This window comes from Peromyscus leucopus, chromosome 13 (genome assembly GCF_004664715.2).
Source record: "Peromyscus leucopus breed LL Stock chromosome 13, UCI_PerLeu_2.1, whole genome shotgun sequence".
NCBI classification, from domain to species: Eukaryota; Metazoa; Chordata; class Mammalia; order Rodentia; family Cricetidae; genus Peromyscus; species Peromyscus leucopus.
Window position 1 is genome coordinate 4,608,422 of NC_051074.1, and position 27,172 is coordinate 4,635,593.

A 27,172-nucleotide genomic window follows, 5' to 3' on the forward strand; every position below is an offset into this window, starting at 1 on the left:
TCTTTTATCCTCATATATTTGAATACTTTTTATGATAGCTTAAAATATAATTTTATGGTCTCAGTAGCCTCTGGAAAACTTAAGTGAAGGTGTCATAATTAGAGCTTTTCTGTCTTCTTTATAGAAGTTTCTACTCCTTCTGTTTTTGTTTAGAAAGGGGTAGGCCTCCCACAAAGGGATAAGCTTCCCACAATCAACTTAGTTTGTAAAAGTGTCTTTATAATTAGCATGGGTTTTTGTTTACTTGAGTGGATACTTTGAAGTGATTTGAAATGACTGTTTTCTTCTGGGAATTAAAATAGCCTCTTGAAAATTTTATTGAACATCTGTTAGGAGAGAGTTTTGATTTAAAAAGGGCTTAGTGCAGCTAAGACTGCTGTAGTCACCTTAGACCCATTCCAATAAGGATATTCCATCTTTATTATCCTTTACTCCTTTACAGGGAAGTGTGGCAGCTATAAAGATCACTGTGGATGTTTGCAAGCTCTTAGCAGGGACCTGAGTCAGAGCTGAGTTAGACTCTGTACCCACTCCTGCCAGAGGCTGGTAGCCAAAGATGGGCAACTTTCTTCTTGATAGTTTCCTAAACATGCTTATGTAAAACTAATGAAGAAGAATTACCGAAGACAAGCACAGTCTATCTGAGGGGTGGGGGTGGGGGGCTCTTTATTATATCAAGAAGGGGGAGTTGTGGAGGCCCACAAAGTTTTCCTAGTGAGATCTGAGCTTGCTTTACCCAGTAGAGCTGCATTAGAGGATTGCTTGGCCATGTGCATGGTTACTAGGTGATTGGAAGGGTCTACACCTGGCTGAGCTAGGGGGAGGTCTTTGCTCCACTCCTTGGCATTCCACAATCTACTGAAACTACATCTGAATTGTATTTCTAGCAATAAATGCTGTTATAATTTTGCAAGTTTAAATCACATTTCTAATTCTGTTTATGCATGTACTACAATTTTTTAAAGGGATTATGGAGACTGAAAAGTAGCAGAGCATAAGTTTACTTCATGACAAAATTCTTAAGTAATAGAACTTATACTTTATGTTAACAATATGCTGTTTACATGGTAAGTTACTGTTTATAGTTTCAATATGCTTTTTGTATTTCATGTTTTACCACTGCTTTGTTAATCACTGCATTAGAGCTCAGTCAATCAAAGACATGGAGGACACCTTAGGTATTTTCAAACTAGGCTAACCAAGACAGCTTCTACTAGCACAGATAATAAGGGCCAGCCAGATACACCGTTTTTTTATCCCCAACTCTTCCTTACAAAATAAAAAAGACTGGAGTTGTACCTTACAGCAGTGTCTTTGCCCAGCATTTGTAACTATGTAAGGCCCTAAGCTCAAACTCACGGACCCACATAAATAAATAAATGTAAAGACCATAGATATATTTAACACCTATTTATTAATATATATTTGTATCTATTTCTAAAAAAAGCAACAAATGCATTTGGGAAATGGTATTAAATTTTCTATTCAGTCAGATACAGAAACTTCCTACAACTCCTACCATAATAACAGGAGATTTTCATTAAATGTTCAGTAATGAACCCATTTGCTGAGTAGGACTTGAAAAGCAAGAGATGATTTCATTGACATAAACAAATTCCCAAAATGAATTGGCAATCTGCTGTGGGATGGTCTGTATGTGTTGCTCTGATTGGTCAATAAATAAAACACTGATTGGCCAGTGGCCAGGCAGGAAGTATAGGTAGGACTAACAGAGAGAAGAACTGAGGGAACAGGAAGGCAGAAGGAGTCACTGCCAGCTGCTGCCATGACAAGCAGCATGTGAAGATGCTGGTAAGCCATGAGCCATGTGGCAAGGTATAGATTTATAGAAATGGATTAATTTAAGATATAAGAACAGTTAGCAAGAAGCCTGCCATGGCCATACAGTTTGTAAGCAATATAAGTCTCTGTTTACTTGGTTGGGTCTGAACGGCTATGGGACTGGCAGGTGACAGAGATTTGTCCTGACTGTGGGCCAGGCAGGAAAACTCTAGCTACAGCAATCTGTATTATCACAAAGAAATTAAAGTCATAATTCAAACAGAACTGTACCAGCTCTAAATGACAGTTTATATATCATATAAATATAAGCACACACTGAGAATACACTTCCCAAAGGATATTAACACACTAAACCTATTTAATTAGAGATTTGTTAATTAAATATTTTTTTGGTATCCTGACTTTATTACCTCCCCAATTAATTTTCTTTTCTGTGTGTGTAGGTCATGTGTGTGCCAGAGCCTGCAGGGCCCAGAAGATCCCTGGGAGCTGGAGCTACAGGCAGCTGTGAGCAGCCCTCCATGGGTGCTGAGAATGGAACACCGGTCCTTTGGAAGAGTAGCAGCAACCATTCTCAACCACTGAGCCATCTTTCAAGCTCCCTAGTGAACTGTCTTTACACTAGCTTCTTTCATGAGATGTCTATGTGCAAACATCTCCCCAAACTGCTTTTTTTAAACAACTCTCAGAGCACTGAATAAAGATTGTTTCAAGAATTTGCAGGCTGGTAAGAAGGCTCAGGAGGTAAAGGTCCCTACCATCAAGCCTGACAATCTGAGTTCAATCCCTAGGACCCATGTGGTGGAAGAAGCATAGCAAATTTCATTGTATGGATTATAATTTACAAAAACTTGTTAGCAGAGGAACTCTTGTCCACTCACCTGCTTCTCACTGATGTTCTTACACTCTTTGCAAATAATCTGGTTCACAATGGTGCCATGGTATAGACGATTAATGAGGTCATGGCCAGAGGTCCCAACTAAAGAAGTTTCCAAAGCACTGAAGAGAATTCGGTTCAGTTCCTGTACATCATGTTGTCTCATTTCCTAAAAACCAGAAATAGTTTTTGTTTTGAAGAAAAGGTCTTTGGGTTGTCAAGGCTGGCCCTGAATTTACAATCTTCCTGCTTGAGTCTGAATGCTGTTGGTATTACAGGTACAATGTCCAGCTAAAACAGCTGACTTTTAAATATAACTTTTACTTCAAATTTTTAAGAATGGATTTTTAAGAATACTATCAATTAAACATATAAGAAAAACTTTGGATAGATGTATAGATGACTAAGTAGGTTAAAATACCACCTATTTTTATTTATACTACAAAATAAAAATATAGCTAGGCAGTGTTTAGTGTGTACACACAATTCAGCTCCCTCAGTGACTGTGAAGTGCACTCTGAATTATGAGAGAACACCCACCTGCCCATGTCACAGGAGTAGAGAAGGAAAGAGCAGGACAGGTTTAGACAGTGTGTAAGCCAGCAGTGTGTGCACAGGTAAACCTCACTTAGATCACAACAGCTGGAGACAGCAGAAATCAGAAATGAGTATTTCACAGCATAAACCAACAAAAACAAGAGTAATGTAGTGTTGCTGAGAAAACTTCAAACTGCCTCTTAACTTGAGTCTATTTGGAGTCATTTGGCCGTGTGTGTGAACTAGTCTTTCAGAACAAGCTGTACCTCCAAGACATGCTCTACCACTGGCAGGCAGAGAAGGGCCAAGTCCAAGGCACCAGGAGGAGTGGGGGCCTTAACCAGAACAGCAAATGCTACTGAGCCACCCCACTGACATAAAAATGTCACAGACACCGCAAAGTGTCTTTCAGTCTTGGCACATTTGATGTCACTGTTGCCTTCACTGAAGAAAGCCAAAAGGAGGCAGAGGAACAATTCAGGGTGTAGAAAGAGAGGCAGCCAGGGGAACGATATAACAAGTTTTTTGACATGTGGCAGGTCAAGGGAATGAAAGCTGAAGCAGTGTGAGACTGGTGATCTTTTTCTTGCCCATTAAAGTATAAGATATCAGGGGATGTAAATCTGTCCTATATTACTGGTTTGAAAGGGAGGAAAAACTTCAAGGTCTATTTCTGAGCAACCATTTATTTGGCAAAGGTACCTCAAAGACCTTCTACCACCCAGGTTCGGTTCTTCACTTACAAAACATAAAAGAATTAAGAAAAGTGTTTCAGCCAGGTGGTGGTGGTGTACATCTTAAATCCCAGCACTGGGGGAGGCAGAGGCAGGCAGATTTCTGTGAGTTCTAGGATAGCCTGGTCTACAAAGTGAGTTCCAAGATAGTCAGGGCTACACAAAGAAACCTTGGGTCAGTCTGGGCCACTGGGGCCACCTACCTCAGGCAAGGGGGCACTCAAGGTCAGTTCACCCTTGTCTGTGGTGAGAGGTGGGACCATCTCTCCTGAGTGCAGGGGCTAGCACTCCTGTAAGGGTCAGGGCCAGCTCTCTTACTGCAGTATCCAGAGAGAGGCAATGCCATCTTTCCCTGGGCCAGGAAAGGGCAGGGCGGGCTCAGTATGACTCACTGCAATTAACATTTGCTAATAAAGCTTATCGGACAAAAGGGTATGCTATATTACACATTGAGGCTCCCAATGCCACCAGGACGAATGAAGAGGTGTTGGAGAGGTGGGAAAAAAGGAGACGTGAAGAGGGTTTTTGTTTTTTGTTTTGTTTGTTTTTTGTTTTTGTTTGCTTGCTTGCTTCATTTTGTTTTAATTTTTTAAAAATTTTCTTTTGTGGGGAGGCACTGCAGGGGTTAAGGGGAGGATACGGGGGACCAGGAGGTGAGCAGAATTGGGGTGCATGATGTGAAACTCACAATGACTCAATAAACAAATTAAATTTTCAAAAAAAATATTATGAAGCCAGCAACTTAGTAGAAGCTCAAATACAAAGAGAAGCCTTCATTGAAACGTGGCATATCCACACAGCAGAGGCTCACTGGGCAGTAAGAAGGAATGAACCTTGACATTATGTTAAGTGAAACATATCAGTTACAAAAGACCACATAATGTATAACTCTATTCCTACAATTTAAAATTGACGGTAGTAGTGATGGTTGCCCAATTCTGTGAAAATACTAAAAGCCACTGAACTATACCTTTAAAAGAGTGGATTTTATGGCATATAAACCTCAATGAAGTGGTTATAATTTTAAAGGGAAGGGTATAGGAATACACCCCAAGCATCAGTCCTATGCCTGAAATGTAACATGCTTTTTAGAGAATGTGCTATTACCTGCATCAAAGTCCAAGCCCTACTTCTTTAATACCATAGGGCAGTACCACTGGATTAAGGAGTGTTCCTAGTTAGAAGGCCACAGGTGAGAGCTTTACAGGAATGTACCTATTCTGCAAACAATAAGACCTTGTGTTGTCTGAATTGATATACTGACAACCCATCAGTACTGACAACAAGATCCTCAGTTGTTGCTACAGATGTTTGTCCATATGTGGTAGAATGCCTTTTAGGAATACAAACAGAAAATGAGTCATGCCCTACAGCAGATACAGGAAGAAAATGAAAAGTTAGGAGTCAGGGTGGAGGAAATTAAAACTCAGGGGTCAGGACAGGAAAATGAAAAAATCAGGCAAAGCACTGATTTGGTTGCAGTGCATTCTCATCAGGGTGCTCAGATGAAGCAAGAAGCCCATCCCAAATGTAGGAAACACTCTGAACATCCACTAGTTTATGGACTATCACTGACGACTGAAAAGTTGATGAGCAGTCTGACATCTACACAGTAAATAACATCGATATAACAGGTGTTAAAGCTCAACTAAACTACATAAAAATTATGGAGTACAAATTTCAAAAATCAGTTCCTGTATCTCTCTCCCTGTATTAACAACATTCTTCCCAACCCCAAGGCATAGGCAGTTGTAACAGCCTATATTCAGTAAGCATCTAAACATCCACGTGTGCCTTGTTATTCATGTGTAAAGACTTCCCAACAGGCTGAGCTGCTGAGACAAAATTAAAGGACATGAGACAGAACAGGAAGCCTCCCTGCTGGCACCTTCATACCTCCTCGCTGGTCCATCCGAAGCTGTCAGTGAGGTCTATGGTGGATGCAGCCTCCTGGTCTAAGAGCAGTAACTGAGCAAACAAGCGCTGTAACTGCAAAGGTATGATCCGAACCTGGGGAGACAGTGAAAATTCCCAGATAAGCATTCATGTGCGGAGTGAAGCTTCAAAAGCTGTAGACTGGTTTTCTCCTATCTCCTGGCTCACCAAGTAGAAAATCCCTCATTACACAGGGAGAACTAATTAAGATTCAGTTCTTTGAAAATTCTAATTCAGTCCAAAAGGTTTTAGTGATCTGGAGTTTTCTCCCATGACACAGTTCAGATCAATATTAAAAATTCAAATGGGTCCTAACGAACCACACAAATGATCACAGACATACAATTCCCATAGTTCATTTGTCCTCTACAATATCTCCATACACACATATCCAGGTGAATGCAGGCAGGTTTTAGGCACACAGATCTCAGTATGGAGTTCTGAAACTTCAGAAGCTAGGCTACACCCTGCTTCCCTTTCTGCTAGCTCCAGGCTAGTGAGCAGGGACTCTCACAGTCCAGTGTGCAGGCCAACTTTAAAGACTCAAAGAAAGAGCAAGCATTCAGGAAGTCCTGTGACAATTCTATACTCCCATGACATTAAAAATATATACTTCAAAAGCACTGCTCTGCAAAAGATTGGAAAGAAATTGACATCCACTAAAGTCATTCTTGCCATAAAGTCGGTTTTGAAGCATGAGACTGCATCACAAATCACCATTCTTCGCAGACCTGAGCCTGCGTGTGATGAGGGGCTTCTGAGTGAGGTTCCAGCAGGAAGAACACAATTAGAGCTGTGTTTTAAACAACTTCACCACAGCAACGTACAAGACAATGTACTAATTTCTCCTTAATGTATTTCCAGAACACTAAAGTGAGAAAATACTGGTCTCTAGGGTTTCCCCCATGTATTACTGCAAATAAGTGCGCTGAATGGATGTTCTGGTTAGCTAGCATGGATAGATTCCAAGCTTCTCCTTTGCCTTGAAAATAAGCACAGCAAACTGAGACATGTTTGTGATACCAGCAGCAGCAGCTGCATGGCATTTTGAAAAACCATTCTTTCTTGGAGGAAAATTTCTAATTAAGTATGAGGCAAGTCACTTTCTGTCAATAAAGACAATACTTTGTAATAAATAACTTTGTTTTCTATGGATAAGGACCTTAATTCCTTCCTTAAGAACCATTTCCTGGGCTAGGGAGATGTGCCTGCCACACAAGAATGAGCACTGGAGTTCAAATCCCTAGCACCCACTTACAGGCTGGCTGAGTGTGATGACAAGCCTTAATCTCTGCTTTCAGAAGGCAGAGCCAGGGTCCCTGGACAAGTGGGCTAGGTAAATTAGCTAGAGTGAGAATACAAGTGAGAGACCCTGCCTCAATGAATAAGGTGGAAAGTAACGGAGGATGTCAACCTCTGACATGCACATATGCACACATGTATGCTCACATGCATATACATGCACACCCCCACAACAGGCAAACATGCAAATGCACAGGAATGCACACAACACACATGTACACATGCAAAAAAAAAAAAAAAACCCAAACATTTTCTGAATATTTAAAGACTCAATAAATTATAGATTTAGTACCTTTGCATCAGGCTTATCCTTATCCTCTAAAGAACCAAGCTCTTCTGGACCAAGAGAAAATAAAGCTTCTAAACAAAAAAAGTAGAGTCAGATATGTAAATGATATGATTTCATCTTAGAAAATTGTTTAGGAAGCCAAGACCTCCATTAAGCAGCATCAGCAACAGATTTAGAAATGACTAAGTCAATATTTGTACACATTTTGCAGTCTTTTAATATTGTTGTCCACTGGATCGAAGAACATCAAGTGATGAATGAGCATGTGACCATCAGGATGACAGATCCATAGGACATAAAAATATAAGCAGGCAAAGCACTATGGGACATCCTTTAATCCTAGAATTCCTGGAGCAGAGGCAGGAAGATCTCAAGTTCAAGGCCTACTTGGTCTACATAACAAGACCTTGCCTTTAAAATCCACAGACTAAGAGGACGTAGCTCAAGGGTAGGTGCCTATCTAACAAGAGCAAAGACCTGGTACTGCCCCCAAACAAACAAAACCTCTATAAACATAAAACAAACAAACAAAAAATGATTGGTTTCAACTCCCTTTGGCTATGGGACTCAAAAGTTATGAGGAGTCTCAGAAAATAGAAAAATGTCACAGGTGAATATTTTCCCATGTGAGGCTGCTACGCAATCTTCCAAGTCAAGGGCCAGACTGGGTGTCTTTTATCTTGATATCCTGTCCTTTGCTTTTTGGTGTGTAAATGTCTTTTCTAGAGTTCCAGTAATAAGAGATGGCAATGATCTTACTTGAAAAAGGAAGTTGTCAGCCCCTGCACTGGCCTCCAGATTTCTTCTTTTTTGAAACATTCCACTGAGGTAAGTAAGTGATGAATGGGGTGAATATATCTCTTTATTGAAAAACACTGATGCTCTAGTGATTACTCTTAAGAATGTTTTGTTTCTCACTAAGTGCTGGGGCTGGGAAAAATAAACTAAAAGCCTATAGGTTAAAGAACAAAACCACTCAAGGGCTTTTTAGAATAATATCCCATTATTCCTCACTGTAATGTACTAGCAATATAATGGAATTCAATTTAGTCTTACTTTAAAATACTACTCCCCCCAAAGACATATATACACGAAAGTCCCTTTTTTTCTTCATCGGTACTGTTAGCCTTTCCAAACCATACCCCCTCCCCCAACAGCAAGATCATGCTAAGCCATGCAGAGTGCACAGTGCACACTACAATGTCAAACTACATGCTTGAACAGACAAGAGGAAGCTGGCCTGCAGCTCTCAAGTTCCTGGTATTCTCCACGATCTGCCCTATCCCTCACCTTTCTTTTTCTTTCTTGGGTTTTTGAAGAAGGTCTCACTATATAGCCCAGGATAGCCTTAAACTTTTAATCTTCTTGCCTTAACCTCCTGAGTGCTGGGACTACAGGTGTGGGCCATAGAGCTGACTACTCAGTTTCTTTTTCTTCATTTTGTTTAGAGTGACTCATGTGACCTTGAACTTCTGATCCTCCTCTTGCCTTCACCTCCCAAATGTTCTCAGTCTGTTCTTAAGGCTATTTTCTGCTTCAAGCTGCCTTTTTAACTTCAACCATATTAAAACCTGGAAGATCTTTATCCCTCTTAGTTATCTGCTTAGTAATGCTGAAAACTTCTAAAGGCTGGGAGGCAACTTTGTGTAGAGGCTGAAGTCAAGGGCACAAGATACCCCTCTGAAGTGTCAGCTCACTCCACTAGAATGGCCCACTAGAAGTGGACAATAGTAAATATTTCCTAGATCTTTGTAGAAAGAAGCCTTTCAAAGCTTAGACCGACAGAAGAATCTTCCAAAGATCTGATAAGCTGAGTGGTAGTGGGAACTTAGCATTCAAATACAAGACAAACTAGACTGTCCTCGAGAGAACCTGTGGAGACATGAGCTACATGTTCATGTACACTGGGCCCCCAATCAGGATCACGCAGAGGCCAAACAAGGCTCATGCTGGAATCAAGAACAGACGCTGAGACCCTAATGAAGGAAGCTGGAGAAGAGAGAGGGGAATGAAACAAATGTATTGAGAAACAAGGGCAAGAAATCAGGCTTAGTGCAGACTGGCTGCCTTCCAGCATTGGGTTTCTGGAGAATAGTCTTTCATCACAGTAACTCCCCACACCCATTTAATATAGCTAATCTGAGTGCGTTTATGTTTCTTTTGGGTCTTTGAAATTCATAATTTCTAGATTTTAGAATGATGGAGGAATTTGTACATTACTTTTCATTCCCACCACGGTCTTGGACAGACAATACTGGTTAATTAATGAATATAATGAATATAGTCCCCCTTCTGAGAGAACTAAAACTCCCAAGAAGCTTCACCCAGGTCAGGTTCTGAGGCCAAACAAATTCAGGACAGATCAGCTCAGAATCAGAGTTCTCTGAATTTCAGAAATGCAAATAAGTACTGATATGTATAAATAATGTGACAACTTCCCACTGCAGAAGTCAAGGTTTTTTGTGTAACCATGACTTAAGTGTTAGTTACACTGGAGAAAGATGAGAGAACTGTCATTATGTTGTCTTTTAAATTATGGGAATTAGAAAAACTTTGCCTTATTTTTTTTTGTTATGAAACATTACAATCACTACACAGAATAGATTTTTTAAATTTAAGCTTCACAATTTTCTTTTGAGAACTGTCAGTGCATGTCTTACTTTGTGACAATGAACACATATTGGTGAATCCACCTTTAAAATACTTTCTCTTTTATTTTTTTTACATAATTAATTACATATAAAATCCATGGTATATATTATTATTCAAATGCATGTAACATAGCATACCTCTGAATTCAGGTGTGAAATGAAGAGTCTGAAGAAGGGAATTGAGGTAACAGGTTCCACCCTGATTTCTGATTCCACTTAAATTGGTGAATTCTCTAGGGGCAGGTGGCTCCAACCCTTTAGTCTTTAATTTCTTCCCTTTTCCATACTGACTATTTGACACACTGGAATAATCCTCTTCAAATAGGTTCCCAAACATTGTGGAACTAAATACTATCCTTTAAAAAAAAAAAAGACATGTTACATAAATGCTTTTATTCTTAAAATGAACCCCCAACCCCTAATCTTCCTTGGTCTGTTAAACTTTTCTTCAGAAAAATACAGTAGTTTGTGTTTTGGAGATAGCAAGATCTGACTTCTCTTTCATACCTACAGGGGTCCTAATTAACCTGTCTGACCCTGGACAAGTAATTTAGCTAATATTTACTTCTATGTAAACTGTGGCTGCACATGTTTTATAGGGTAGTTTAACCAGTGCTAAGTACAAAGGGCATGGTCCACAGGAACCGATGACTATTCTTGGATTCCACACCACTAAATGAGAAAAAAAGCAAGTTGACAGCAACCTTAGGATCATCAATAACTCTGAAATCTCAGCTTCTCCCATCTCTTCACATACTGTATCAGACCACAGTTTCAGTGAATTAAACCTATCGCGTTAATCATCTCGGTAGTAGTCTCAGCACTTCGGCCCCCAACTAGAGTCTGGAGTAGGTACCTGAAGGAAGACACACTTCGGCCATTAGAGCCCAATGTTAGTACTGGGGAGCTGCGGGAGCCTGCTCTGTGTCTCGTGTGGTAGAGGGGAAACTGAGATAAGACGCTGAGGACACTTTCTAAGTGACAGGACGGGCCGGAATGCAGTTCTTGCCCTTTTCCACAAGGTCCTCTGAAGAAAAGCTCAAGAAATGGAACCCGCGAGTCAGGCCTCGAGCTCGCGAGCTGGACTCCCGTCATGCCCTTCACGGAGGCCTTCCCGCCCACCAAGACGCCCAGGGCCCAGGAGCGCAACCAGGCGCGCGTCCCCGCGGCCCGGCCCCTGACGCGCCGCCAGGAGAGGCCGGGCGTCTTGCCTCAGGCCGCCGGCGTCGTCCCTCCCTGCGCCCCCCGCTCCCCAGCCCCACTTACTGCCTATAGCCCAGACCCCCGCCCCGGCCACAACACAGAGTAAACGAACTCGCTCCGAACGGGTACCGCCATGCCGGCGAGGGCGTGTCTCTGGAAAATGATTCCACTCCCCCCATGAGGACTACATTTCCCAGGATGCTTCGCGCCACGCGGAGATTTATGGGCAATGTAGTTATTGCTAAAGAGATTGTGGGTGGGGCAGGGAGGCTTTGCTCTTTCCAGTCAGCTTGTAAGTTACGTTTATTACAACCTGCAAAAATTAAAGACTAACGCATTGGGGACATATGTTTCTAGTGCTTTCACAAATTAAATGGAATATGTATCCTGTGCTCTAGAATATTCAAAGGGACCTTAAAAACCATTTTTCCTTCAAGCATATATCCAATACAAAACTTGTGAAAAATGTTGTACATTCCGTGAACCTTACATCGTCCTCAATCGTTATTTAATCTCTATCAACCTTAAGCAGTTTATATATAAGCATGCAAGCATGTGTGCACACATATTTCCTTCAAAATGATCTATCCTGCCTGGGCACTTGGATGGGAGGCTACTTCCCAGCCTCTGTATAGGCCCTACTTGTATCTTCCTGGTCACCCAACCTCTATCAAGACATGAATGAAGGAAATAGAGAAACCTAATTTTTATTTCAGCTGAGAGTCTGAGAGCTGACGAACAGGAATCAAATGGAAGAATGGGCCATATTTGTAGGAGGGTGGAAGACAGTGATGCTGAGAGCAATGTAGAGTATGATGCCCCTGCTTCCAAATTCTTGTCTTAAACTGCTTCCAAAGGCTTTCCTAGTCAGTCACAGCAATGGCCCCCTTCTTGATACTAATTTTTGGATTAATTATTTTTTTTATTATTGCGTTAAATACTTAACCAAAGCTACTTAAGGAAAGTAGAGTTTCTTTTCTGCTCATAGTTGGAGGGATAGTCCATCATCATGGAAAAGACTTAGTGGTCAGGGCAATTCTAGCTGCGAAGGCAGGAATGTGAGGCAGCTAGCCCACTCTGTGTCTGCAATGAGGAAGCAGAGAAAGATGGATGCCGATGCTCAGCTCACTTCCTCTTTTTTATTCAGTCCCAAACCCCAGCCCATTTGAAGGTGCCATTTACATTCAGAGTGGGGCTTCCTTCCTAGATAAGCCTTTCTGGTAACACCCTTGTAGACACATCCAAAGGCATATTTCCTTGTTGATTTTAACAAATCCAGCCAAATGAACAATCAAAATGAACCATTACAGTGGATGATTTTTTTGATGTATTGTTGAATTTTTATTTCATTGGAGAGGATTGCATTTGTGTTCACCAAGAATATGGGCCTTTAATTTTCTGTTTCTTCTGAGTTGGTATCAGTGTAATGAAAGATGTTTGAAAGTATTCTCTCTCTCTCTCTCTCTCCCCCACCCCCGGACCTTTAAAGGAAACCTCTGGGTCAGTACACAGAAGCTGATCAACATGGTCCAGAGGGGTCAGGCTACATCTTGAGCAACTTGATGACATCGTCTACAAGGTAGTGTTTAGTTTGTTTGTTTGTTGTTTTTTGGGAAAAAAAAAAAAGGTGCAAGAGTGAGGATCCTGGAGGTTTGCACCAAGGCTCAAGAAAGCTGCTGAGACCAGGCAAGGTACAGCAAGGTTAGATTTTCTATTTGGAGGCTCTGAGCGTCTATCACATGAAGTAATGATGATGAGACCCAAACTACAATGGGGACCACAGGATGCTGGTGGTGATAGGACAAATTCAAGTGGGGTGTTGGAACCCTGGTACATTTTTCCTCCCTGGCAGCTTGAGTGTCCATCTTCATCATCCACCTTTTGTGTGACAGGGTCTTTCATTGTTCCCTGCTGCATATGCCAGGTGCATTAGTTACTGTTCCATTACCATGAAGAGAGGATGGCATCTGGAAAGAATAGAAGAATCCTGCTGCAAACAGGCCAGAGCAAGCAGCAGTGCCTCTCCATGGCAGAGCTGCTTATGACAAACAATGCCACTGCCAGGCAGGTCAGGAAGGAACATCCCCCACAGCTTCCTTGGAAGCTGTTTGCTGACTTGTTTCTGAGCAGAGAGTTTTCATTGCTCTGAACACACTGTCCAATAACTACTCTGGAGAACCTCTAAAAAGGCAATGTCTCTTCAAATTTCCTTTCACTTTAATCTTCCTGAGCTCTCAGAGTCCAAGATCATTGACTAAAATTCTGTCTCAATACTTCTTACATTGTAGAACATAATTCTCTCTGTAGCTAAGAGCATATGCTATTCTTATCAGGAACACATAAGTATCTTAGCAATTACAATTTATTAATCATTGATCTTCTGAGTTCAATCACTGGCAGTGGGTATTACATTTTTTATTAATATGGAAATATGAAATCACTCCCCTTGGGGGCATTAATACTTGTACTTCTCCATTTGTGTAAGAAGAGCTCAGAGTCTCAGCAGCTGGACTGTCCTGGGCTCTGCTTCTCCCATGGCTCCTGCAGATCTCTTCCTCTGTGTGTGTGTGTGTCTGCTAGTGGCCTCTGGCTTTACCCAGGCAGGCAGGCTGCTGCTGGTGCCCATGGATGGGAGCCACTGGTTCACCATGCAGATGGTTGTGGAGAAATTCATCCACAGGGGGCATGAGGTGGTGGCAGTCGTGCCAGAGGTGAGTTGGCAACTGGGAAAATCCCTGAATTTGACAGTGAAGACATACTCAACTTCTCACACTCTGGAGGATCTGGATGAAGAGTTCAATGTTTTTCTGAATGCTCACTGGAAAACTAGTAGCATATTTTCTCTATTACAACAATCATCCAGTGGTTTTTTTTTTTTTTTTTTGAATTGTATTTTTCACACTATAGGAGTTTGTTTAATGACAAGAGCTAGAGGAGTACTTGAAGCAGAGTCCTTTTGGTGCTGTGTTTCTGGATCGGTATGTGTGGCTTAAATGCTGCCAAGTATTTTTCATTCTCATCCATGGTCTTCAGCAGGGGAATATTTTGTCACTATCTTGAAGATGGTGCCCAGTGTCCTAGCCCCCTTTCTTATGCTCCCAGAGTTCTCTTGAAACTCACAGACACCATGACTTTCAAGGAGAGTGTGTGGAACCACCTTTCTTACATGGCAGAGCATGCATTTTACCCAGCCTTTTCAAAACTGCTGTAGAAATTGCCTCTGAAGTTCCCCAGACCCAAGTGACTGTGAATGACTTCTTCAGTCAAGTGTCCATTTTGCTGTTATAAATTGACTTTGTGTTGGAGTTCCCCAGACCTGTGATGCCCGACATAGTCTTCATTGGCAGGATCAACTGCCACCAGGGAAAGCTGCTGTGGGATAATCCTCTTGTATACTGTAAAGATTTGTCACCCGAATTGGTTTAATAAAACACTGATTGACCAGTAGCCAGGCAGGAAGTATAGGCAGGGCAACCAAACTAAGGATGTTGAGAAGGAGAAGGGTGGAGTCAGGAGTCTCCAGCCAAACACAGAGGGAGCAGGGCATGAAGGTGCCATTCTAATAAAGGTTCCACCTCATGGCAAAGCATAAATAAGAATTATGGGTTAATTTAAGTGTGAGAGTTAGCTAGTAACAAGCCTGAGCTATTGGCTGATCACTTATTTATAATTCATATTCAGCCTCTGAGTTGGTTATTTGGGACTGGATGGTTGAGACAAAAAATATCTGATTACTGAAAGCCACCTTCCAAATTATATTATCTCTCCTTTAGCACATGAAGATAGGCCTGGCTTTGGATAATAAAAAATTTCTTACTGAGCTGTGATTTGTTGTTATATTAGTTTCATCTTGGATTTCTTCCTGGGTTAGAGAAGAAATGCTGCTGGTGGTAGATGTCCAGTCTTTTAGTCAGTGACCCTAAGTGTACCCCAACACACATATGAATGTGCCTCCTCACCCTAAATTTAGAAATGGATACATGCACAAATGAAGACCCTTTGGTACACAGCATGGATATGGCATAACTACAAATCTGACTTTTTATAAATAGAATTTCTGGGACCCAAGAAGTTATTAGAGCACCTAGAGTGGAGTTTTTTTGGGTGCTGTGTTTCTGGATCCTTTCAAATGTGCGGCTTAACTGTGGCCAAGTACTTTCCACTCCTGTCCATGGGCTTCAGCCGAGTCTTAGCCTCTATACTGATGATAGTACTCAGTCTCCCATCCCCTGTCTTACATCCTCAAAACTCATATTTCTACTCCAAAGACCCTAGTGTGAGGTACAGGAGCAGGGGTATCTCCACAGTTTGTAGGGCTGTCAAGGTGGGAGGTGTTATCTCTTTCCAGTCCATAAAGACAACAGTCCCACTTTGAGTTTTTACATCCTGGTTAGGGGTGGGCTTAATCAGTGATGTTTAAAGTTAACAGAAAAATTCCTGTGATAAGAATTCTATATTCTCTTCTTCCTTATAACCAAAGGAAAGAGGTGGGAACATTTTTAAATATGATCATAACTTTGTTGGTAAGAGAACATAAAGATCAATGCAAGTAGAGATGGGTGCTCAGGTGCTTCATTAATGTTTGAAGAGGGAAAGGGGTGAATGGTAGATAAGTGAGTTTGTTTATCACAAGGAGGGATGGGGAGCAAAGGGCTTCTTTTCCAAAGCCATTTTGGTCAGCCTGATGATCATACAGTGGATGCATAGGGGTCACCATAAAGAAGTATCTGCCTCATCCCATTTTGGTCTTTTGTTGGGATGAGAGGTCCAAATTTCCACTGGGAATGTGCGAGACCCAGTCATAAAATGCTTATGATAGGCTGTGTGCAGGTGCCCTCTCCTGTGATATCAGTTAGCTCCAAGTTGGGGTATGGAGTCAGTAATGCAGTAGCCAGAGGGGAGGAGGATGTTACCACCAGGAAACTTAGAAGAGGATTCAGAATAGCTAATCCTTGAAAAGACTCTAGCCAGACATGGCATCTCATCTGTCAGCACATCCTGTAACAGGAAAGAGGACCATGATCTTATCCAGTGCTTTACACCAGTGCTTCACAAAGCTACCTGGGTTAAGGAAAATCAAGAGCAACTCAAAATTTATTATTTTATTTATTTATTTATTTATTTATTTATTTATTTATTTATTTATTTATTTTTGGGACAGGGTTTCTCTGTGTAGCTTTGCACCTTTCCTGGAACTCACTCTGTAGCCCAGGCTGGCCTCAAACTTGCAGAGATCGGCCTGGTTCTGCCTCCCGAGTGCTGGGATTAAAGGCGTGCGCCACCACCGCCCGGCTATTATTATTTTATCACAGATAATAGAGCGCCTATAGAATAGAAAATACAGAAGATAGAAAATATGAGATGGCCGGTGATGGACTTAGTTGACCAGGCAGGTGATGGACTTAGTTGACCAGGCAGGTGATGGACTTAGTTGACCAGGCAGCACTCACTGCTCGTTGCTCTGAGGTCCTCACCACAAGGGCTGCATCGCCTGCCCTGGTAGCTGAACCCACACTGCGTGCTGGGAGAAGACCCAGAGCAGCACTGTTTTGGACTCAAGCAAAAGAGTTTGCATGACTACTGCTCAGTCAGAGATAAGAGAGATTAGAGTTCTTAGTTAAACACGCTAGTACATTGCCAAATGTCCTGACTAATGACTCAACAGTAGGACAAAGTCTGGTATCTATCCAGGTTTGTTCTCATTACCTGTTTGGGAACCTGGCAACATTTCTGTTCTGAATCTGTGGTGACATCTCAAAGTTCTAAGTTAGAGGGATCTTAAGATCTTTAGCAAAAAAGAACCCTTGGCTGTTGTACCTGGAGCAAAGAAACCTGGCCATGATCATTGGAGGACTCAGAGGCTTATCAGAGTTCAGAGGCTCAACACTCTTCCACCTTCCGTCTAGGTGACGATCCAGAAACCAGGCTCAGAAATAGTCATCCTTTCCTTGAAGGAGAGAAAGGAATCTTTCCATGACTATCAAGTAGCCAGTATTTCAGAGATGCTGCTTTTAGCACATGTCGTGCCTAGATTATTGGTTTACAAGAGTCCTGCAGTAAGTAGGACAGTGTTCCCAAACTCGGTGCAGATCAGCCAAATCTCTTGCAATCTCAGATCCGTGAAGTTGCCATACCTGCAAGAGTAATGCAGAGTTGTTTTGGCTCTGTCCCAGCCCTTCCTAACACAGTGTCCTTTAGTGAGGGACTGGCTTTCCTGTGACCTTCTCTAGCATTTTACACCTCTTCCTCTTAACTAACTCATTTCTCACTGTCTATTCTTCTTAGCCTACCTTCTTACGATGTTAAAACAAACACATGATATATACAGAGACTCCTTACAGGTAGTAAATTCTGAATTCTGAAAATCCAAACAAATTGTTCTATTACTCTTTCAAAACTGGTTTTGCAATAGAGTACATAATCTTTCCAAGGCAAAGATCATACTGTCATTATCAGAAAAACATACAAGTACATATTTCAGCCAGTGAAAGTCATTATTAATATTAATTATTATTCTTTTGTGTGAATCGTTATCACTGAGTTTAACTTCCCCTATGCATATACAAACACTTTTAGCTGCTGGTTGCTTTTCTGTCTGTGTTGTAACAGTCCAGAGTATCAGCAGCTGGACTGTCCTGTGCTCCACTTCTCCCATGGCTCCTGCAGGTCTCCCAGCCTCCCTTCCTCTGTGTGTGTGTCTGCTGCTGGCCTCTGGCTTTACCCAGGCAGGCAGGCTCCTGGTGGTGCCCATGGATGGGAGCCACTGGTTCACCATGCAGTCAGTTGTGGAGAAACTTGCCCACAGAGGGCATGAGGTGGTGGCAGTTGTGCCAGAGGTGAGTTGGCAACTGGGAAAATCCCTGAATTTGACAGTGAAGACATACTCAACTTCTCACACTCTGGAAGATCTGGACCGCGAGTTCAAGGTTTTTAGTGATTCCCAGTGGAGATCTTGGGAAGAAACCTTCTATTCTATATTACACAACAAAGCCAGCAAGTATCTCGAATTATTATTTTCACAGTGTAGGAGCTTGTTTAATGACAAGAAGTTAGTGGAGTTCTTGAAGCAGAGTTCTTTTGATGCTGTGTTTATGGACCCTCTTGATGTGTGCGGCTTAACTGTGGCCAAGTATTTGTCGCTCCCTTCGGTGATCTTCACTAGAGGAGTATTTTGTTATTTTCTTGATGATGGTGCTCAGTGACCCAGTCCTCTTTCTTATGTTCCCAGAGGTGTCTTGAAACTCACAGACACCATGACTTTCAAGGAGAGAGTGTGGAACCATCTTCTTTATATGGCGGAGCATTCAGTTTGCCCCTTTGTTTACAAATCTGCCATGGAAATTGCCTCTGAAGTTCTCCAGACCCCAGTGACTATGGATGACCTCTTCAGTCAAGTGTCCATTTGGTTGTTACGCACTGATTTTGTCTTGGAGTTCCCCAGACCTGTGATGCCCAACATAGTCTTCGTTGGCAGGATCAACTGTCACCAGCGAAGGCCACTTTCCAAGGTATGATGTCTCTCTGTTAGCACATGAAGAGAGGTCCACCTTTGGACAATAAAAAAGAAATTCTTTACTGAGCTGTGATTTCATATTTACATTAGCTGCATCTGGAATCTCTTTCTGGTTAATCGAAAATTCTATACAGGTGTCCTGTTAATATGGATGTGTATACCTATGGCATAATTGCACGTAACTTCCAAACTATGGTCTGGGTTTAAATTTGTGTGTGTGTGTGTGTGTGTGTGTGTGTGTGTGTGTGTGTCCTCTTCTTTGCCCCATGTGTATGTACGTTTGTGTAGAACATGAAAATTAAAAAGGTACCTTGAAAGTGGAGGGAGTGACCTGAAGGGGAGGGGTAGGGAAAAGAGACAGGAGTAAGATACACGTAACACGAAGCAGAAGGCAGGGTAGCTGGTTGGAAGGAAGGGGATAAGCAAATAGATGCAAAGGACATAGTAGGATGGGTGAGGACTGGGATATACGAGGACACATCGGACACACATATGCATGAAAAGGGCACAGTGGTACCCATTACTTTGTATGCTAACTTTAAATTTAATTCTAAAATGGCACAAAACACTTTCAAGCTACATTTTGATATTGTTTTAAGAATCACTGACATACACTTCAAGTCATGAAAGTTTTCGTTTTCCTAGTTCCAGTCTACCCTCCATAAGAAAGCACTCTTAGCTATATTTATAAATTTTTCCAGTTTTCAGAAATTGCACATAAACCAAATTGATACATTCATTCCATTACATAAAATAACGACAACACACACAATTTTATTTAATATGCATTGGCATTTGACAATGATCACAGACAAACACCATGTCTGTGATAAACTAATAAGTACAATACTTTACTAATCACATCAAAATCTTTACATTGATTAGCCCTTTTATAATTTTTTTTTGTGAACAAGTCTGTGCTGCCCATTCTTTGACATTTCTTTTACATGAGTATGTGTCTATATTCTTTGCATTATCTGAGTACCAAGTCTAAAGTAGAGTTTCTGAGTCAAATGGTTCATGCAGGACTTTAATCAGTTAGAGAAAACGTTTTGTAAATCCTGAACAACTGCGTGCTTTGACTGGCAGCCTCTCAGAGCCTTAGCTTTCCTACAGCCCAGTGATGTTAGCTAGCCATTGTCCAGCTTCTTGTTTTATGGGTTTTCTGGGCCAATGCCCCCATCCACTGTCTTACATTCCCAGAGTTCTCTCGAAACTCACAGACACCATGACTTTCACAGAGAGAGTGTGGAACCATCTCTTCTACATGAGCCAGCATGCATTTTGCCCCTATTTTTTCAAAACTGCTACAGACATTGCCTCTGAAGTTCTCCAGACCCCAGGGACTATGAATGACCTCTTCAGCCAGGTGGCCATTTTGTTGTTCCACACAGATTTTGCGTTGAATTTCCCTAGACCTTTAATGCCCAACGTGGTCTTCATTGGTGGGATCAACTGTCACCAGGGAAGGCCACTTTCCAAGGTATACTTTTTCTTCTTTAGCACATGAAGAGAGCCCTGGGTTTGGACAATAAAATGAAATTCTCTACTGACCTGGGTTTTATTGTAAATATCACTTCATACAGAATTTCTTCCTGGGTTGTAGAATTGTTTTGTGCCTATTCACTAATTAGGAAACAATTCTATATAGGTGTCCTATTGATATGTCCATGTACACCTGTGGAAATAGTGCATATACATTCCAAGCTACAATCTAATTTTATATATCTATTTATGCCTTCCTATTTGTGTGTGTGGCAGGGGCCATGAAATTAGGAAGGGGAGGGGACAAAGAAAAGTTTCCTGAGGAGGAAAAGAGATAGTAATGGTAGGCATGTCCCATGAAAACAGAAAAGCGGATCATTCAGGGGTAGGAGGAGAACATATGGAGTGTAAAGCTGACTAGAGAAAATTGGGGTAAACAGAAAAGACAAAATGTCTGAAAAAAGCCAAAGTGCCACTGAATACTCTGTATGCTAACTTTCAAAAGTGATTTAAAGAGACAAAAACACTTCAAGCTGCATTTCACTGTTTTTTTGTTTTTTTTTTTGAGATGTTTAACAAACACATGAAGCCACAAAGCAGCCCTTATTATTTGTCAGCTGCTCTATATGAGTGCATATGCAGTTTTTCCAAGTTGCAAAAATTATTGATATGATATGTAGGATGCAAGGAAGGTGTATTTTTTAACAAAATAAAATATAATATGATAAAAAAAAAACAAAAAAAAAACCCCATACCAAGACTGGTCAAGATAAGTCAACAGAGAAAGAAGATCATGAAAGGAAGTCACAAGAATCAGAGACTCACTTGTTAACACAGTCAGTAGTCCCATAAAAGCACTACAACGGAAAGCTATGGTGTATATTCAGAGGGCCTGGTGCAGACCCATGCAGGCCCTGGGCATACTGCTTCAGTCTCTGTGAGTTCCTGTGAGCATTGCTAAGTTGTTTTAGAGGACCTTGTTCTCGGGGTGTCCTCCATCCCTTCTTCCTCTGCCCGTCCAACTCCTTCTGCCTCTCTTCCTTGGGGTTTCCTGAGCTCTGAGGGGAGGGATTTGAGGGAGACAACTCATTTAGAGCTGTGTGCTCCAAGGTCTCTCTATGTAATGTCTTTCTGTGTGTCTCTGTACTTGCTCCCATCTGTTGTGTGAGGCCCCTGGCAAAGCATCTCTGATGATGGCTGACTAAGGCACCGATCCATGAATATAGCAGAATATCATGAGTCATTTAATTGTTAATGTTCCCCTTAAGAACAGGATTATTTGTTTTTACTCTAGCTGTCTGGACTTATAGACTCTGGTTCTTGGTCACCCAAGCAGTGTCAGGTATGGGTTCCATTCATGATGTGGGCCTTAATTCAAGTCAGACATCGGTTGGTTACTCCCACAAGGTTTGTGCCTCCATTGCCCTGGTGTGTTTTGCAGACAAGACAGATTGTAGGTCACAGGATTTGTGGTTGGGTTGGTGTTTCCTGTTCTCTTTTGGTAACTTGAAGACATTTCCATGTCTTAGACACTAGAACGTGGGGTGAAGGTTTGATGTAGGCACCAGCTCAACTTCTCCATGTTCAGTGAGTAGTGCAGGTGTTGTTTCAGCAATGGGGTCTTGGAAGTTTGGGGAGATCAACCTATTGTCTTGGCCACAGCCTGGGTTGCTTGGGAATTTCCATGGGACCCCTTTGACCAACAACTGAATTGGATGAGAACCATTCCCAAAAAGGAAGCTTAGTTTGGTGTCAAGATATAGCCAGTAGCGGTTCCCTCTCCCTCATTATTTGGAGACTTCTGTAGGATTGCCTTTATATATTACAGGAAGTTTCCACTGCGCGGCGCTGGGTTTCCTTACTGCCACTCAAAGGTTCTTTATTCCAGCCATCTCTCCTCTCATTGCTTCCCTCAATCCCCCCATCCGTCCTCCTTCCCGCCTGATACTCCTGCTCTTGTTCCCTTCCCTTGCTCTGCCCACTTGTAAAATCCATTCTATTTCCCCCTCCCAGTGAGATCCATGTGTCCCCCCAGTGTCTTCCTCTATGCCTAACCTCTTTGTGTCTTTGGAGTGCAGCTTGGTTATGATTTCTATAATGTTCAAATCCAAATATCAATCAGTGCATATCATATTTATCTTCTGATCTGGGTTACTTCACACAGGATGATTTTTTCTAGTTCTATACATTTGCCTACAAATGTCCTGTTGTCGCATTTTTAAAGAGCTGAGTAATTACCCCATTATATAAATGTATCACATTTTCTTTATCCATTCTTCTGTTTAGGGACATCTAGGGTTGTTTTTTTCCTAAGTTCTGGTCAATAGAACAGCAACAAACATGGTTGAGCAAGTGTCCCTGTGGTAGGATGAGGCAACCTTTGGGTATATGCCCAAGAGTGGTTTGGCTGGATCTTGATGTAGCACAATCCTAATTAATCTTAATAATAAAAACCCAGAGTCAGATGTCAGGGTAAATGCTGAAATATTAGAGAAGTAAAGGAGAAGCATAGTTACCTCTTACCTCAATGACTTCTCATTCTGAAAAAGGGGCTGAGCTCCTGTCTCTGCCCACCTTATGACTTCCTTCTCTCCACCCAGCCATATCACTTCTTGTCTCCTGTCTGTATAGACCTTCAGACCTCTATAGTTAACTAATGGCTAGCTCCACCCTCTGATCTTCAGGCAAGCTGTATTTGTTACAACACTAACAAAATATTACCACATTTTTGTCTAAAACAAAAAAAAAGGTTATATAGCTAATATAAGAAAATCTATACAATAAGTACAACAACTATATATAAATATATACAGGCAATAAATAATCAACAATGTCTAGTCCATTAATATTTGACAAATTCAGAGAAAATACTCCATTGTCTATCCTATCTTGGTGAGTCCAAAGGGTTGTACTTAATTCACATTCTATCCTAATTTGCATTACCAACCTCAAATTATCTTTTGATATCTCTCAACCCTATATACTTTACATCTCTTTAGTGAGTTTCTTTTCCTAATTTGTTAACAAGGAAATGTATAACTATCTAGTCTTCAACTCACTCAGAGAGAGACCTGAGAAGGAAATAATATTACCTGAGTAAGAAGGAAGTACAAGAAAGCAACTTCCAAAAAATGTGAGAAATGACAGACACAGCTGGTTTCCTGGATAGTCACCCGAGGTTCCTTTGCAATGTTGGGACATCCATCTTTGGCCTACAGGCCTAGTTTATCTGACACACTTTACTGTGAAGCAGGGTATTCTGAATGGCTGTCCTATCTTGTCTTGGCAAACTTCTGCAGTCTTTTCTTTTGTGTCCTGCTTGTCCAATTTGGACAGCATACTGCCAGCAGTTGAGGCAAGGGCACTTTTGCCACAATGAAAGTAAACTCCATATGGAGTTTCTTCAATGCCCATCATCTTCTCTGAAGTAGATTGGTGCTTCCAGGAGCAGACATGTCTCATTGTCATTAAAAAAAAGCAAATGAACCTATGTTATTAAAACATCTTATATGCTGTATTCTGTAGATCTCTGAAGTATTTGAAGACGACCTGTCTATCTAAAAATATATCTCTGCTTGACCTTGAAAACATACCTAATATGACTACAAGTTTGATTGTAATAACTAACTACTAACTTGCATTTCTTTATATCCTAATTAGTTGGTAATAATAACTTTAAAGACTAGAAATTTGCATTACATTGTTAAATAAGTTATATAGGTACAATACCTTGAACAAGAGTAGAAATATATGTACAGTATGTTCTAACAAAAATAACCTCAAATTTGTATCAATATGCAAAGATCCATATCAATGTAAAATATTTAAAACAAGTAGTTGATTTTTAAAGGTAGATTCAATAATCTGCCCTTTTATCCTATCTTTTCTATATCCCCCTTTTTTTCTTTTCAAAACAAGAACCCTGAATCTTATCTCCTTTGTCCAGCTTTTTTAAAACCATTACCAATAACAACTTATAACCAACCACACTAAAAAAATGATAAATATCCATAACCCATTGAAAGACCAAAAGCCACTTGGGAATGTGGGTATTATGTTCTTAGAATTACTTCCTGCTGTCTGGGGGTAACAACATCTTTAGGGGATCCTGAAAAGAAAAATTTGGGTTAATTGTCAAGTCTTGGGAGAGATATCTGTATCATTTGTTATCCAGTCTCTATGTAATGGGAAAGTGCAGGACTTTTCTCAAGTCCTGGCTAGAGTAGTCTGTGAGGATTCATCATCTCAACTAGTCACATCCAAATTGTCCTCAACAGTTTGTAGTCCAAGGCTAATCTTTGGGTGGTGTTTGTCAGTTTAGTGGCATTATCATAGCTGTGGTGGAATCATTGTGTAGCCCCATCTTCCTTTTGGAGACTTCAAAAGTCTCTGTTAGGTATGGTAATGGTTCACTGCAGAAAACTTAAACATTTTAAATGTGATATGTAGCAGATCTCAAATAGGTTAAAAGGACCATAATTTGTTATATACATTAAAAGTTCAAAAACTTAATTCCTAGTTACCTGATAGACACTTAAACCTGAAATCATGTACAGGAAGCTAGATGAAGCCTTTTTCTAGAATTAGTACTCTATATGACCATTAATATTATGACAAAAAGTTTAAAATATATGAATATATATATTAATCTTAAAAATTTTTCTGCTGAAGGTTTTTTTTGGGCCCTGTATAACTTTAGTAAATGACTCAGTTCTCTTTCCTACTTCTTCATTTCTGTCCCAAGCATTTAAGGCCATTGTACCAGGGTGTGGTCATCTTGTACATTAGCATAATCTCCCTTTCCAACAAATTGGTCTTAAGATATTTCCATACCTCTAGCCCTACTTTGTTGTTCAATGGTCTTAGCCTCATCTTTCCACCAGTTCCTCTATTGTAATTGAGGACCAGCCTCTAAGACTGCTATAACCAAGTTTCTGCAGTCTTGAGGGATACTTCTATTACAAGTTGACCATGAGTTTAACATATGCTTCACAAAAGGTAAATGCATGCCATATGTGACTATAGCTTCCTTGAATCTCCTTAAATCTAACATTTCTACAGGAGTCCATACAGCTCTTACGCAGCCTTGGGGATATCTATCACTTGGCAGTTCCTGTGAGGTGACTGGATAAATTAAAGTTGGTTGTTTGAAAACTTTAAGCTGTTCCTCTCTAACCTTATAATGCAATGTTGAGATTAGTTCTCCTTCAAATTCCTCTGTCTGGGTCTGAATATCTTTATGATCTGTTCTAATAAGTTTTTGTATCTTAGCACTCATATTAACCAACCTCTTTAGTAATAGAACAAAAATGATAAAACTGATAGTTTATCATTGACATTACATAAATCCTATCTAAATTAATTATCCTCTCATTTAATTGCTCCATTTTCAAACCATCCAGCATATTATCACACAGAGACCTAACTCCGTCCAGTTGTAATAGTGTTTCCCATTTCTTAATGTGGGAAAAACTCTCTCTCTCTGTCTCTGTCTCTGTCTCTGTCTCTGTCTCTGTCTCTCTGTCTCTGTCTCTCTCTCCCTCTCTCTCTCTCTCTCTCTCTCTCTCTCTCTCTCTCTCTCTCTCTCTCTCTCTCTCGTCTTTTTTTTTTTAAACTAATTTACCCCTTTAGGAAATCCCAATTATCTCATCAAATCTGCTGCTAATGTGACAATGATGGTGAAGATGTGAGGCTGACTGCCGCTGCATAGAACTGTAGAAGCCTGAGCGGTTGTCAAGGCAAGTACTTAGTGTGGCAGCAGCCTGAGGAGGGGGGCCAGGGAAAGTTCATAACCCACCAGGAGAGGGACCCACTGGCTGAAAAATGCACACAGGAAGAAACACATGTGGCAAGAGCTGCCTAAAAGGCCGAGCCGGCTGGTGGGGAGGGGCTGACTCTGGCAGCATATTGAGCCCACGCGCCTGTGGAGTTTATTGCAGAGAGGCTGCAACAAAAACTTAGCCAGCAAGGTAGTGACTCGGGAAACATGCAGCTCCGGCCTGTGCCAGTGGCTGCAAAGCCACAGGAAGCGGCTTTTTCGTGAATTTGTGCCCCCAAAAGTTGGATGCCAGATGTAGCATGAATTCTAATTAGTCTTAATAATAATATCTTGGATCAGACATCAGGGTAAATGCTGAAAGATCAGAGAAGTAAAGGCACCAGCCACTAGAGAGACTTCTTACCTCTACCGAATCCTCAGACCAAAAGGGGTGCAAGCTCATGTCTCCTCTGGCCTTATATTACTGTCTCCACTTCCCTAGTGCTGGGATTAAAGGTGTGAACTTCCACAGCCTGGCTCTGGTTCTCTTTTAGAATGGATAAATCTCATATAGCCCAGGGTGGCCTTGAACTCCTGATCTTCCTGCTTCCTCCTCTTAAGTGCTGGGATTAAAGGTATGTGTCACGCATAGCCCAGGCAATCTTGTGTGTTTAGTGCAGTGAGATGATGATGATGATGATGATGGTGATGATGATGATGATGATTATGATGATTTATCATCAGAAGCCCTGAGTGACTGTGGGCTTCGAGAGAGTACTCTGCTCTCTTGGCTCACTCTTTCATCTCAGACCTGCCTGGCTCCACAGAGAGATCACCTCCTGCACAATGGTATTCCATTCATCATCAGCCAGAAGGTACAGCCAACCTTGCTGGTTGTCACAAGTAGGATCTTGGGTCCACTGACATTCAAAGGAGTCAAAGGAGTCCCATGTCTCTGGAGCCATGAGCAAGTGGGATGTGAAATATGTCTACATATTTCAAGGTTGGCTTCTCTTCATATCCAGGTCATTGCTTAGGATCAGGGAGTCATACTAATGCCCAAGGGCAAAAGTTCCACTTGCTAT

The 27,172-nt window shown here is 41.3% G+C and overlaps 1 protein-coding gene and 2 pseudogenes across 11 annotated transcripts in view; 2 read left to right on the forward strand and 1 right to left on the reverse strand.

Annotated features, from left to right (window-relative positions):
- Positions 1-11,495, reverse strand: part of Usp40 (ubiquitin specific peptidase 40) — a 79,662-nt gene extending 68,167 nt beyond the window's left edge. For 3 of the 11 annotated variants that reach the window (XM_037210080.1, XM_037210079.1, XM_037210081.1), the window contains exons 1-5: positions 10,985-11,267; positions 10,267-10,484; positions 7,481-7,548; positions 5,848-5,961; positions 2,685-2,849 (exon numbers count right to left, since the gene is read on the reverse strand). In XM_037210080.1, coding sequence (XP_037065975.1) covers positions 2,685-2,849; positions 5,848-5,961; positions 7,481-7,548; positions 10,267-10,484; positions 10,985-11,223 — 804 coding nt within the window. In that variant the 5' untranslated portion in view covers positions 11,224-11,267. Of the gene's footprint in view, positions 1-2,684; positions 2,850-5,847; positions 5,962-7,480; positions 7,549-10,266; positions 10,485-10,984; positions 11,269-11,394 lie in introns of those variants that run through there. The other 8 variants (XM_037210077.1, XM_037210076.1, XM_037210073.1 and 5 more) reach the window with 7 other exon arrangements.
- Positions 11,222-17,241, forward strand: LOC114697844 (annotated as a pseudogene).
- A 735-nt stretch (positions 17,242-17,976) lies between these two features.
- LOC114697834 lies at positions 17,977-18,845 on the forward strand (annotated as a pseudogene).
- The last annotated feature ends 8,327 nt before the right edge of the window (positions 18,846-27,172 follow it).